General features: G+C 44.4%; 1 protein-coding gene across 2 annotated transcripts in view; it reads left to right on the top strand.

Moving 5' to 3' along the window:
- The first annotated feature begins 5,062 nt into the window (after positions 1-5,062).
- The window catches only part of Cdyl (chromodomain Y like), a 138,213-nt gene continuing 129,027 nt past the window's right edge, over positions 5,063-14,248 (top strand). Inside the window, exon 1 of one of the 2 annotated variants that reach the window (XM_028763233.1) lies at positions 5,063-5,540. In XM_028763233.1, coding sequence (XP_028619066.1) covers positions 5,517-5,540 — 24 coding nt within the window. In that variant the 5' untranslated portion in view covers positions 5,063-5,516. The remainder of the gene's footprint in view (positions 5,541-14,248) is intronic. The other variant, XM_028763234.1, reaches the window with a different exon arrangement.

Here is a 14,248-nt window from a genome sequence, read left to right as displayed (position 1 = left end):
CTGATCTTTTCAAATATTAGTTTTCAGAAAAATTTGATGTAGCTCAATATGTAAAAATAGATTGTATAAATAGATTATATAGCCAGGTGTGATGGCTTTTACTGTTTGTCCCAGCACTCAGGAAGCAGAGACAGGTGGATCTCTATGAGTTTGAGGCCAGACAGGTCTACATAGTGAGTTCCTGTCTCAAAACCAAAATGAAATACACACACATACACACACAAAATGTTGGTTTAAACCATTGTATGTTAAACATTAGCTGTACAGATTGCTGTGCAAGTGCTTTTATACTTTTCTTTTGGTAAGAAGATTTGGGAATTGAACCCATGGCCCTGCATATAGTTGGCAAGTATTTTATTATGGAAATAAAGTTTCAGTCCAGAGAATGTACTCCTCTAACTAGTTAAAGGGTGCTTCGGTCACTGCTATCGCTGGTGGTCTGGGGACACACATTGAAGATAAGAATAATATGAAATAAATAAACGAAGTGTTTGTGTTTTCGTATGCCTGTCTGGCCCCAGCTTTACCTCCAAATTCACCTACTCCTTGCATTAGATTCCAGGCTTATTTGATTCTTGCCCAGGTCCCAGGCTAAGTCTGGCTTCTGGTTGCTTTTGGCCACTCTGTTGTTCTTTGTTTCCTTATGAGCCCAAATGTCCTCTGGCATCTTCTCTCTGAAGCGTGTGCTCTCTCTCTCTCTCTCTTGCTCTCTCTGTATGTATATTTGAAGAGGAGAGGATTAGCGTATCAGTTAAATGATAAATGTAATTAATTATCACAATAATTCAAGGGAAAGTTACTTGCTGCTTTTTCAAGGATCTAACATGAGTTGGCTCTGCCTAAAGTCAACCAAAAAGCAATGGAGCTATCTGTGGATATTTGTCTTTTCTCTTTTCAGAAGGTAAGATACAAAAAAAAAGCTTCCTTGCTCCCATTTGATAGAAATAATTTAATAAAATATAATGGTTATTTTGGTGAATTATCATGAGCTAAACAAAAAGGGGAAAGCAGTCAAAACCACTGTATTAGTTGGGAAAGAAAATAACCTTTGCTGAGGAGGGGGCTTGGTTATCTAATTCTTGCCTAGCATGTTTCAACCCCCCAGAAGACTTCAAGAAAAGAAAAGAAGAAAAGAAAAGAGAGAAATGACCCTTAATTGCAAATTACCCAGTTTAGCTGTGGTGGTTCCCTAATTTAAGAGAAAATTGGTGAAATCAAATGTAAAGAATTCTCAGAGCTGACCTCTCTAGAGCAAAAAATTAAAATAAATAAAATAAAATAAAATAAAGTAAAATAAAATAAGTGGTGATGCTTGGAAAGAAAGCAGTAGTGTGGTGGCTTGGGAGAGATGTCAGCTAGGTCCTGGCTAGAGAGAGAAGGAGAGGCTGCCGTGGAAATGGAAGATTGACTACTCAGCCAAAGAAGGAAACAGGGGTGAAACTAGAAATCAGAAGACATTTGGTTGGCTAGAAAGGTACACTAGTACATACAATCTAAGCTTTCAGGAAAGCAAGAATGGATGTCTCCAAGTGCAGAGAACACAACATCTGACTTCCTGTTTCTCTTGCTCTCATTTTCTTCCTAGCTCTGAGCTGCTCCTTTCTCTTCCTGCAGGTGATGGAGATGGGAATTCCACTTAGTTTCGTGGAATGTTTAACGTATAACAAGAGTGGTATTTAATTTCCTTTTAGCTTCATTATGTTTAAACAAACCAACTCTAGGTCCCTTCTTCATAAAATCCATAATTAAATTCTGAGCTTTAGAGGCAGTAGCTAAGATGGAGTGTGCTTTTGGGGTACCGAATTGCTGTAGGCAATCTTGATCTGCAGCCTTTCACAATCACCCATCCTGAAAATGCCTTTGGCTCCCAGAGGCTTCGGCGCTTGATTTTGGCTTCTTTTGTCTTTAAAGTCCCATCCCCCATCTCTTCCAGCATGCCTTGGGATTCAAATGTAGATGGCATGCAGATTATTGGGAGAATAGGACCAACAGAGGCTGCCTTGGCTGTTGAGGGAGAAGGAAGCAAGAAAAGAGGAGACCTTTAATTTTAAGTTCTCAGCCATTGTTCTCTAGAGATGGGAAATGGCTATGGTACCTGATCTCAAGAGTTGTATTCAGTGGTATTGGCTTGAGTGTTTCTGGAGAAAGAGTAAAATGGACTGCTTGAATCTCTTCCACTGGATCAAGTCAGGTAAGAGTTGAAGCTTATTGATATGCCTTGTAATTATGTGTGTCCATTGTCTCTCGAGTTGACCACTTCCATAACCTTTTAAGATATGTGCTGTGGGCGCTGCACTGACTGCCGTGTGGAATGTATTTTGAGACAGTCTTCCTGAAGAGTTTAGGAGTACTTCCACACCCACACACGTGGTCTTGGTAACTGGTAAAAAACTGCACTATTTCATAACGACGGTATAAATTCAAAGCCACAAAGCGATCTTAGGCATATTTACTTTTGTTATAAGCACTGATAAAATGTTTATATTAAAAAGTGAAGGAGGAAAGCGGCATTTGAAAGTAAGAAGTTCAACTTATCCTCAATTTGCAAAATAACATTTAATAATCCAGTGGTTGTTTTGAATGGAGGGAAACGAGGAAGGGGTAAATGGATAGCTGAAAACGTGGTCAGATTTTCCATCTCTAGTGGAAGCCACCTAACACATTGGAGGAGAGCCATTTGGTGCTGAGTTTAGAAGAATGGCTTGCTCCTGTTTTGGTGGAGTCTACCAGAGGTTAGCCCTTCAATGTAGAGGACTAATTGTGGTTAGTAAAAATGTAGATCTTCGATGTTGTCAAATGTGAACTTTTCTAGGTTACTCTCCTCAGGTTTTTATTCTCCTCCCCCCGCCCCAGTCTGGTTTTTTTCTACCACGACGAAGAATTTACTCTATACTAGCGTGTGGTCTGAATATATGGTTTCTGTGTCTCTCCATCCTCTTGTCTCCTTGGAGGTAGGATAGAATTGAAGGCTCTTTAGAGGTAATACACGATGCAATACCTTGAAAATTGTTAATAAATTCTGTCCAGAAAGCAGCATTGATTAGTGTGAGGAATAGAAATGTTTTTCCTTATTTTGGTGTCCACTCTTGGATGTGGGTTTGAACGTGAGATGCTATCCGCTCATTGTATGTCGACGATCCCTGTTTTTTCTTCAATTTCCTAGTATGTTTGCTCATCACTTGAGCACTTGACGCGCCAAAGGCTTTGAGATGCCTTTGTATAAAGTCCTAATTCTTAGCTTCGAGGAACTTAACGATTATGTTAATGAATCAGTATAGTCGGACTTGAGGTGGTCCTCCTGTGTAGCAAACAAAGAAACGGCTAAGTGAGAAGGAGGCCTGTTGGAGGTGGGACATCATTGGCTGAGCCACCTGTGAAAGGCGGAGCTTGAGGTACCTTAAGTTGTTGATGAGTTGGACTCCTTAACTTGTGGTTCTTGTTTAGGAATCTGATTATGCTTTCTTTGGCACTGAAATTCCAGCTCATTGAATATCAACTTATTTCATATGTAGAGGGTGGTGTTTGGGATAGAAAATAAAAATGTGAAGATGAAGAATGGACAAACAGTACAATATACTGAGATAGCGCTGCATTGGAATACCCATCGAGTGCTTTGGGGGTCCCCGGAGAGAAGTACGGAAGACCAGGCTTTCGGAAGACCAGGCTTTCGAGATAGTGGTAGTTTTAAGGTTCAAGAGGGTTTGCAGGCATGGGCGTCAACCACAGGCACCTTCGCGAAGACTTGGCATTTGTACTGCCGGACACTCAAGGAGCTGGCGTATTGTTTTTCCCTGGGTATGGGAAAAGGCAGGGAACTAGACGTCTGTGGCTGTTAGAATGCTGTTGTACACGAACTAGTTGGGTTTAAAGAAGAAAACTGGTATGAGGAGCCTGATGTCTGGGAGGTCGGTTAGGATAGAGCTCTGACCTCTGAGACAGGAGAGGAAGCATTGGAGGCAATGGGAAGTGATGCTGACTTCCAGTACGACTTAAGGCAGAAAGTATCGAGAAAGTATCGGTAGTGCTCGGATGGGACGTTCCATTCATTGTGTTGCTAGCTGTTTGGAGAAAGCTAGGTTCATAGCCTCTTTCCCTATCGTCAGAGAAACGTCCAGTTTCCTGGCAGATGAGCTCTTCTAACAGGGCCCACTCTACCCATCTCACCTATAACATAAGGAAAGGCCAGTCCATTGCAGCTGACTGAGAGGGAGTGTTGTCTACCCGTTCCCCACAAGAAGCGTCACCATTGACAGCTTCGTTTCTTTAGAACGTAGACCTCCTGGAGTCCACATACGGAACACTCCTCTCCGCTCCCCTTAAAGGGAGGTGGACACTTAGGAGGAACCCGAGGCCCGGCGTAGGGAAGCTGTGGGCAGAGTGAGACGGCCGCGCCCTCGCGCCGCCCTCCCCTGTGCCCAGATCCCACCCCAGTAGGAGGCCCAGCTGGCGACACGCGGCGGGGCGCGCGGTCCCGGCTCCGGGTCTTGGCTGCGGCCGCGGGGGCGGCGGGCACGTGGCAGGGCGGGAGACTCCACCTGGCCACGCCGCTGGCCCCTAGATGGCTGGCGCTGTCCCCGGCCGGCGCCCGCTGCGGGAACACGGAGGCATCTGTTGTGTTGTCCCGGTCACAGGCGCTAACAGAACCTCTGCTGCCGTCGGGTCGCGACTTCAGACGCGAGCCCACCGTTCCGCCAGGTCCCTTACTCAACTTTGGGTCGGGTTACCTGGCCCGGCGGGCACAGTCACCGTTCTCCGCGACCCTCAAGCACCGCCCGGTCCCGCCCTCTGCTGGGCAACTAGCGCCCACGTCCAGGCAGGGCCAGTGGGCGGTGCCGTGGCCACACGGACCCCAGGGAGCCAGACTTGGGTAACTCGGAGCCCCGCCCACAGCAGCTGGCTCCGCCCACCGGTATATGCGGCCCCGCCCACCCCGCCCGACTCCTCCCCTTCCTGCCGGCTTGCTCCCTGCAGCCGGCCGCCCGCGCCCAGGCCCGGAACGGAGTCCGTGCTCCCCTTGGCCGCCCCGCCCCGCCGCCTCCCACCCCTCCCGTGAGGGCGGCCCGAAAACCCGGAGCGCGGGAGTACTGCTCCGCCGGGCCGGGCGGCAGCACTGGGCATGCTCAGTAGCCGGGGCAGGTTTTTCGGTCGCAAGTAGGAAGCTTTTTGCACTACACCGGAGACCGGGAGCCACGGATCCCGCCGCACAGCCCGCACCGCCGCCGCGCCTGCCCCAGCCCGTCCGGCCCCTGGCGGGCGCGATGAACCCGCGCCTGAGCCTCAGCCGGCCCGCCGGGCACTGAGCGCGGGCGCCCAGGGCGCGTTGCGCAGCTGCTCCTGCGCACAACCCCGCTGCCGCCGGCCCGCACCGGCCGCCCGGAGCGAGAGGCTGGTCCGTGCACTGCGCCCGGCGCCGGCCGCGGAGCAGGAAGCGCAGGCCACGCAGGGACCCAACTGGAACAAAGTGTCTGCTGCCGGGTGCCGCGCCCCGACCCCGCCGCGCCCCTGCGCCGCCCACCATGGCCTCCGAGGAACTGTACGAGGTACTCCCCTCCCCCCGGCGGCGCCCCCGGCCCACGGGCCTCCGTGCCCGGTTTGCTGGACGGGAAGCGTGCGCCAGCCCCCGGAGCGAGTGGCGGCCGGAGGGGCCGACGGGCGGGGGCGCCGGAGTTGCCGGGCCGGGGGGAAGTGGCGCTGACACGAGCGACTTGCTCAGACTCAGCCCAAAGTGCTGCTGGCGAGGGGAGTCCGTGCCTGAGCGCGGCAGGGTCCGTGGGCGGCGCGGGGGTGCTTTTCCTGCCCTTTTGGTCGAGCCTGGTGGACAGGGTGTCGCCTTACGGGGGGCCCGTGCGGCTGTCTCCACGCGGGTACTAGCCAGAGAGATGCAAAATTTCGCACCGAAAATGCTGAACGTTGACCACATGCTTTAATTAGGTTAGCATTGTGGCCGGAGCCAGGAAATTGAACTTAAACGCCGATGCGCTGTCGTCGCAACCTTGCGAGTAGGAAAGGGTTCTAAAAGTCGAGGCGATGAGTTATGGGTGATGGGTCTGCCAGCTTTAACTTCAAGTTTGAGAGTTATCGGTCTGGATCTTGGACGTATTCTGAATGTCTCCACATAACTCCTTGACGTATTTCAAAGTAGACTTCCTGGGAGTACAGAAGGGTAAAAGCTGTGTCTTTGGAATATGTTGTTGATTTCACATATTTATAAATTCATCTTTTTAAGAGACTTAAAACTTTCCGGATTCTATCCAGACTCATCTTCATGATGCCTTTAGGAACTTGGTCGTTTATGGTTTGAAATGGGCGTCTGTAACTACAGCTTTATGTGATCCTTCCAAGGGGTACCGCCTTCAGTGGGTATTACTGCTTTTGACATGGACTGAAGCTTTGTTGACAACAGTGAAAGGCTTGTAGCAACTTTTTGATGTGTTTTTGTTGTTTTTAAGAAAACAAATGTCTACAAAAGTCCTTCGAAGGAGGCTACCTTCTGTAGACCAAAGGGAAGGCTGTTGCATGCCCTTTAATTGTGCTTCGGTATACTCTACCAATCAGTGAAAGTTGTCTCCCCCTTTCAACCATTGTACACATTAGCAGTGCACTACTGTATTCAATATGCTCTCTTAGGTCACTGGGGGATATGAAGAGAAAACTCCCTTCTCCTAAGAAGCTTTGCTTCCAGGAATGGAAGTGTCCTGATGGGGGCTAGCACAGTAGAGGCTAGGATGTAGGCAAGATGTCTTACTCACCAAGTCGTGGAAAGTACAGAAAGTACTGAGTGTGATCAAGGTGGGGACTTACTTTTCACATTAGATCATTCTTGATGGCTTACTTTTGTGTGTTCACTGTCGAGCTTTTTGGGGGATTCTAATTGTTGGCCCCATTTGGTATTGGGGGAGAGGTGTACATTATACAGAAGTTGTATCTTTCATGGGTAAAAGAGATGCCACACCCTGATCATTGTTGTGTTACGGTTTAGTAAAGTTGCTTTCTGTTTATTCTATAGCTTCCTGTTTTCTACTCACCATTTTCATAACCGAAGTCACTTAGAGATAAATAACGTTTTACATCTTCAGGGTGACTTTGAATGCCTGTAGTGTGGAGGTTTCATAGGGTAGGTGGAGGAATGTGATGGGCCGTGCTCTCACCAAGCAGCTCTTGGGGAAGAGATAACTACATTACAAACAAGTGTTGTGCCTGGGCAATGGCAGTTTTGAGTCTCGGTTTTTCCTTAGTTTGTTCTGAGGGAAAAGGTAACATGGAGATACGATTGAAGTGATGAAAGTCATTGCAGGTGTGTTCTGGTTAGTATCTTTTAGGCTTCCTTCTAACTTCTTTACTTGGTGGAAACATTGTGACTGTATTACAGTTGAAAGTTGAAGTTGAAGGGGTGGGTAGTGGCACAGCACTTGGGAGGCAGAGTTGGGAGTTTGAGGTCAGCCTGGTCTACAGCACAGCCAACACTATGCAAAAAAAACCCTGTATGGAAAAAGCCAAAAAAGACAACAGAAAAGTTGATGTTGAGGTTACCACTTGTAATCTTGGCACTCAGGAGGATCAGGAGTTTCAGGCCATTCTGGGATGCATAGTGGGCCTGTGTCTCAAACAAACAAACAGACAAACAGTGAGATGGGTTAGCAGGTGAAGGAAGGCTCTTCCCACCAAACCTCACTACCAGAGTTTGGTCAGTGTCATCTTACATGGTGAAGGGAGAGAGTTGACTCCTACAGATGTCACTTGGAGCCTACACACAAAAACGCAACATGTAAAATAAGCACATTTACAGAAAAGGGGGGAAAGAAGAGTGATGTTGGAAGTTTTGCATAGCAGCAGAGTCTGAATCTAGAGTCAAAGAGCTCGTTACTGAAGTCCAACTGTCATGCTGAGTAAATTAACCTTGAAAGCTATTTCCTCGTCTGTGGAGGTGGGATCAATGCTTTGCTTAGAGAACTGTGAGGTTTATATGAGGAAATACATAAAACACACTCTACAGCAAGCATGTAGAAAGAGGTATTCAGTCCTGTTCTATAAATGATCCTGTTTTTGTTTAAAAAGATACAGCGTTTGCTCACAGAGGCCTTATTTGTCCAGTAGGAGTGATACCCAACTGTAGATGAACTCTATGGTCTGTCTGGCTGGGCAGAACACCATGTGCTTCAGAGGCCAGGTCAAGGGAGAATAGTTTTGTCATTTGTTTTTTTTTTTTTTTTCTGGTTGTCCCTAAATTGAAGTGCTCTTGTGTTTGACCTGAGGTTCTACAGATCTAGAGCACTGAAAAGACTTGCTCTTAAGTACCTGCCTTGATAGGAGGGCAGGCTTTCACAAACTGTAGTGGGTGGTCCTACCATTCACCAAGCTTTCTCACTTATGTCTATAACACCTAGCCTGGAACCCTGTGTATGGTAGTAGATCCTTAGTGTGACTAGTGACTCTTGGAACTAAGTTTTGTGAATGAAAAAACAAGGGAACAATCTGCAAAAGGGTAGAACATCAGTCTTTCTGAATCCAAAGAGCTCGCTAGTTCAAGGATAGAATAGACTTAATCCTTGTATCTCCAGCAGCTAGGGCTGAGTGAACTCATACTTGTGTGTATGTGGCTCATGTGTAGACACATCTTATGGTGCATACATAGAAGTTAAGAGAGCAACTTTGGAGTCTCTTCTCTCCTTCTAGTTAAAGGTCCCTGAGTCTTGCTCTCTGAGCCATCTTGCTGGCCCAAGACCTATTTTTAATTAATCATAAATAAGAATATATGTTTTGTAAAAGACTAAACATCATCGGGGCTGGAGAAACGTAGCTCAGCAGTTAAGAGTACTAGCTGCTCTTCCAGAGGACCCGGGTTCAAATTCCAGTACCCCCATGACAGCTCACAACTGTCTGTAACATCAGGTCCAGGGGATCTGACACCCTCACACAGACATACACAAAGGCAAACATAGAAATAAATATAACATAGAAATAAATAATTTTTAAAAAGACTAAGCATTTTGTGTTTTAAAGTTTTAAAAATTTGCATTTTAAAGATTGTTATATAGTTGTATGTTTATCCCGTACAACCTAATGTGTTGACGTATATGTGTGCGTTGTACAATTCCTTAAGTGTGGCAGTAGTTGACATAGTGTCTCACAGTTACTTCTTGTGATGAAAACAGTACGCGTTAAACATTTTCAGTAACATAGTATGCCCTCATTCCACAGTCACCATTGCTGTGCAGTAGACTTACTCTTTTAGTTTCACTGTACCAACATTTCCCCAGCCTGTTCTCCCTCAACTAACTGGATTATACTTGGATCTCTTATGTGACTACAAGTTAAGTTCATGGTCGGTCCGTTGGTCGGTCTGTCTGTCTGTCTGGCTGTCTGTCCGTCCTTGGCTTATTTCAGCATAATGACTTCCATTTTTCTCAGTGTCACAAATGACAAACTTCTTTTCATTGGTGGAATGGATAATATTCTACTGTGTGCATATGCCATACTCTCTTCTTATTCCTTCTTTGATGAGCTCAAGACCACTCCATATCTGGGCTGTTGTGAATACTGTTGCAGTAAACACAGGGTGTAGATGCCTCTTCAGCATCCTGGCTTTATTTCCTTTGGATCGCCTGGAAGATCACATTCTCATTTCTTGAGGACCCTGTATGCAGTTTGATTACAGTGCTTGTACTGTCTGTGTTCCCACCATCACTGTACACAGTTCCTTTTTTCTCTCTGCCCCTTTACTATTGGTTATCTTTTGTGTTTTTCATAAAGCCATTCCAACAGAAGGCACTTGGTTGTAGTTTTTAAGAATTGGTGATTGTTTGTGAGTATATGTGTGTGGAGGTCAGAGAACAACTTTGTGGCATTGATTCTCTTGGTTCCAGGAATCGAATCCATGTCACTGTGCTGTGTGGCAGTGTATTTACTCACTGAGTCATTTTGCTGGTCCGGATTGGGGTTTAGCTTCGCATTTTTCCTTTCTGTTGATGTTGGATATTTTGAATGTACCTGTTAGCCAATTGTATGTCTTTTAAGAAGTGTTTATTCAGATCGTTAGCCTGTTTTTATTGTTGTTGTTGCCATGCTGTTGGATACTTTATATATTTTTGTTACTAATTTATTATCAGATGTAATTCCCCAGTATTTTCTTCCATTCTATAGGCTGCCTGCTTTGTGATTTTGTGCAATCCCATTTTGTCTGGTTTTGCTTTCAGTCAGTTAGTCAGTCAGTTGGTCAGTTCCCAGAACAGTGTCTTTGTGCTTCCCATTTTGATTTCTTCTAGTAGTTTTATCATTTGAAGGCATCGGTTTAAGTCTTATCCTTGTCAGTTGGCATTTTGTATATGAAAAAAGGGATTCCCTTCTTCAGCATGCAAACACCAGTTTTTTCTACACCATTTATTAAGGAAACCTCTTGGCTCCTTTGTTGGCAGGGCTGTTGAAAAATCATTTGTCTGTAAATGCTTGGGTTTGTTTCTAGGCTTTCTGTCATGTTTGGTTGGTTTGTGAGTCTGTTTTATGCCAGACTGTGCACCTCTATTTGTGATAACATTGTAGTATATTTTGAAGACCATGTGAAGCCCCTAGGTTTGTTGTTCTAACTCAAATTGGCTGTTTGGTAACCTTTTCTTATTAATGTATGAGTTTTAGAATGTATCCTGTTTGTAAGGAAGAATGTCATTGGTATTTTGATGGGAATCCCGTTTATTTTCAGATCACCCTGTTACGGACATTTTTATCATATTGATCCTAATCCATGAACATGGTATATCTTTACATTTATTTGTGTCTTTCACTGGTGGTTTGCAGTCACCTACTTCCATGTGTGTATTTGGTGCTAGGATCCATGATAGACACTGTCTTGTGCATGACAGCCAGGTGCCCTAAGAGTGAACAGTGAAACCCCTGCCTTGATAGAGCTACTAAGCCTTTTACGCTATTTTACTATATATACCTATTGAAAATGTGATGACATATTTGGTTTTTCAGTTACTTAGTTCTGTTGGTTTTTATATGTTGGTTTTGTATGCAAAACATTTTTTTGGTGAAATCTTTGGGGTTTTCTGTATGAAATGATATTGTATACAAACAAGGATAGCTGAATTTCTTTTCAGTCTGGGTGTCTTTGTTTCTTCTGCTCTGTCTAGGACATTCAGTATGCAGAATAAGTGATTCAGGAGTGAATGTCTTGCTCTAGATTTTAGACAAAGAGTATGTGACTACCTGTTGAACACGATGCTATCCATGTTTTTGTCATAGATACCCTTTATTGGGTCGCTACTACCTGATTTATGAGGGTCTTTCTCAGAAGGAATGATACTTTACCAAATACTTTTTCAGTGTCTGTTGAAATGATCATATAGCTTCTGTTCTCTGTTCTGTTCACGTGATATATTTGTTGTTCAACCATCCTCGTATCCTAGCATGAATTACACTGTATGCTGCTGGATTTGTTTTCTTTTTTGTGTGTCATTGAAATTGGGTGTTGTAGTATTTTGTTGAGGATTGTTGCAATGTATTCATTCAGGGTGTGAGTTGTAGTGTTCTTTAGCTGTGTTTGTGTGCTTGTGTTTGGATTGTGACGCCATCAGTCTTTGCTTCCACGGGAGACATTTCATTACTTAGTCTCCTTACTCATTACTGGTTGGTTTAGATTTTCTATTTCTTTATATCATTCAGTCTTGATTGTGTATGAGCCTTCAAATTTGTTTTCTTTTAGATTATCCACTTGATTAGTGAATAGTTGTTCATAAATCTTAGAGCCTTGTATTTCTGATTTTTCTTTTTTTGCTTGTTCAACTAAAGGTTTATTGATAACAATTTAAAAAAATCTCTCCATCTCCCAACCCCCAGTTTCTATTTTATTCGTTTCTGCTCTGATCTTTAATATTGTCCTGTTTAGTTTTTAGTCAGCTTGACACAAGCTAAGAAGCTAGATTTTTCTGGGAAGAGGAACCTCAGTTGAGAAAATGACTCCATCAGATTGTCTGTAGGAAGTCTGCAGGGCATTTTCTTGGCAGTGATTGATGTGGGAGCAGTGCTGCTTCTGGGCTGGTGGTCCGAGTGGTATAGGAAAGCAAATTGAGCAAGCTACAGGGAGAAAGTCAGTAAGCAGCATTCCTTCCTGGTCTCTGCTTCAGTTTCTGCCTCCAGGTTCCTACCATGACTTCCTTTTCTGATGGGTTGTGTACTCTTAGATGAAATAAACCATTTCCTCTCTGAGTTCTTTTTTATTATGTAAACTATTTTTAATTTTTTTTTTAATTTTTGAGATATTTACCCATTCCCTTTCAATTCCTCTAAACCCTTCCATATACCTCTCCCTACTCTCTTTCAATACATGACCTCCGTTTTAAAAAATTGATGTTACATGCATATATATTCCTAGATATAAAAATACAACCTGTTCAGTCTGTATACTGTTACTTTTATGTATGTTTTCAGGGCTGCCATTGTTACTGGATAATCAGTTGTGCCCTTCTGGGGTTCTGCCTAGTTTGTGTATCAGGTTGACACAAGCTAGAGTCATCAGAGAGGAAAGAACCTCAGTTGAGGAAATGCAACCGTGAGACCCAGCTGTAAAGGCATTTTCTCAATTAGTGATCAGTGGAGGAGAGCCCAGCCCATTGTGGGTGGTGCCATCCCTGGGCTGGTGTCCTGGGTTCTATAAGAAAGCTGGCTGATCGAGCCATGGGAAGTGAGCCAGTAAGCAGCACCCCTCCATGACCTTGGCATCAGCTCCTGCCCTCAGGTTCCATTCCTGCTTGAGTTCCTGTCCTGACTTCTTCCAATGATGAATTAATGATCTAGAAGTGTTAGCTAAATAAACCCTTTCCTCCCCAGCTTGCATATTAGTTATGGTGTTTTTTGTTGCAATGGTAGAAACTCTTCCCCCATCCCCCTTTTTTTTAAACAGTACTTTTTTTTTCTTTTTTTTATGACTTTTTTTATTTTATGTATATGAGTACACCATTGCTCTCTTCAGAGACACCAGAAGAGGGCGTCAGACTCCATTGCAGATGGTTGTGAGCCACCAAGTGGTTGCTGGGAATTGAACTCAGGACCTCTGGAAGAGCAGTCAGTGCTCTTAACCACTGAGCCATCTCTCCAGCCCACAGTAGAAACTCTTAAGACACCCAAGGAGGGGTATTTCTCTCAGCTTTCCTTAGTTGCATAGTTTTCTGTGTCGGGTGGATGCCTGTTGAGCTTTGCCTGGCTTACCATGTTAGTTGTCATTGTTCAGCTTACGTTCATCAGTCATGTTGATGAGACTTCATGGATGTAGCTTCTGACATTTCTAGAAGACACAGTCCCAGGGCAAATCTCTGATCCTCTGGCTCTCCCAACACCCCCACCCCCACCTGATTACCAAGCCTTGTGTTTGAGAGTTATTTTGTAGATGTGTATCAGTTGAGACTGGACTCCACAACTCTGCATTTTGATTGGTTATTGTTTTCTGTACTGTCTCTGGCTGTTGCAAAGAGAAGTTTTCTTGATGAAGGGTGAGCACCTCACTTATTTTTGTGTATAAGGTCAAATATTTAGAATGTAGTTAGCGATTACTCTGGTTTAATAAAGTGGTGGTTGTAGGATCTCCTCCAAGCTCTTTGACTTCACTAGCCCTAGGGAGTTGGCATGAGTTTCCTCTTGTTGAGTGGGTTTTAAGTCCAATTAGAGAACTGTTGGCTATCACGAAGGAATGCATGCCACTACTACCCAGGTAGGCTTATTCTGCCGTGCTGATTGTTGTGGTTCTTAGGTATCAGAGCTGGGTGGGACTGTTAGTTGGTTCCCTCCTGTGGAAGCTGGCATGGCTCTTGTATTATGAAGTCTGGTCCTCAAGTAAGAAGCTATCAGGTCAGTTCCTGCTCAAGGACCTCTGCCCTTCAAGTTGCTTTTGGTACTGGTGTTTATCAGAGCTATAGAAAGCAAACTAGACATGTATCTTCTTGATACTAATCTTGTATGTTTTGCTTTGTGGTTATCATTGGGTTTACAAAAAAGCATACCATAGTTATAGCAGATTATTCTTAGCTATTAACAGCATACATCTTAGTATAGTATTTTATTAATTCTTTAAGAATTTTATACAATGTCTTTTGAACACATTCACCCCCATTCCTCCCCCTAACTCCCAACTTTCTTATTCATTCCTCTGTTGCTTTATTTTAAATAACTCACTGAGTCCCCACACACACACATAAAAATACATATGAATACATATATATATATATATATATATATATACACACACACACACACTCATAGG

The sequence above is a fragment of the Grammomys surdaster genome, unplaced genomic scaffold (assembly GCF_004785775.1).
Source record: "Grammomys surdaster isolate TR1022 unplaced genomic scaffold, NIH_TR_1.0 137, whole genome shotgun sequence".
NCBI lineage: Eukaryota > Metazoa > Chordata > Mammalia > Rodentia > Muridae > Grammomys > Grammomys surdaster.
The sequence above is the reverse complement of the archived record's forward strand: the minus strand, read 5'-3'. Positions and strand labels throughout refer to the sequence as shown.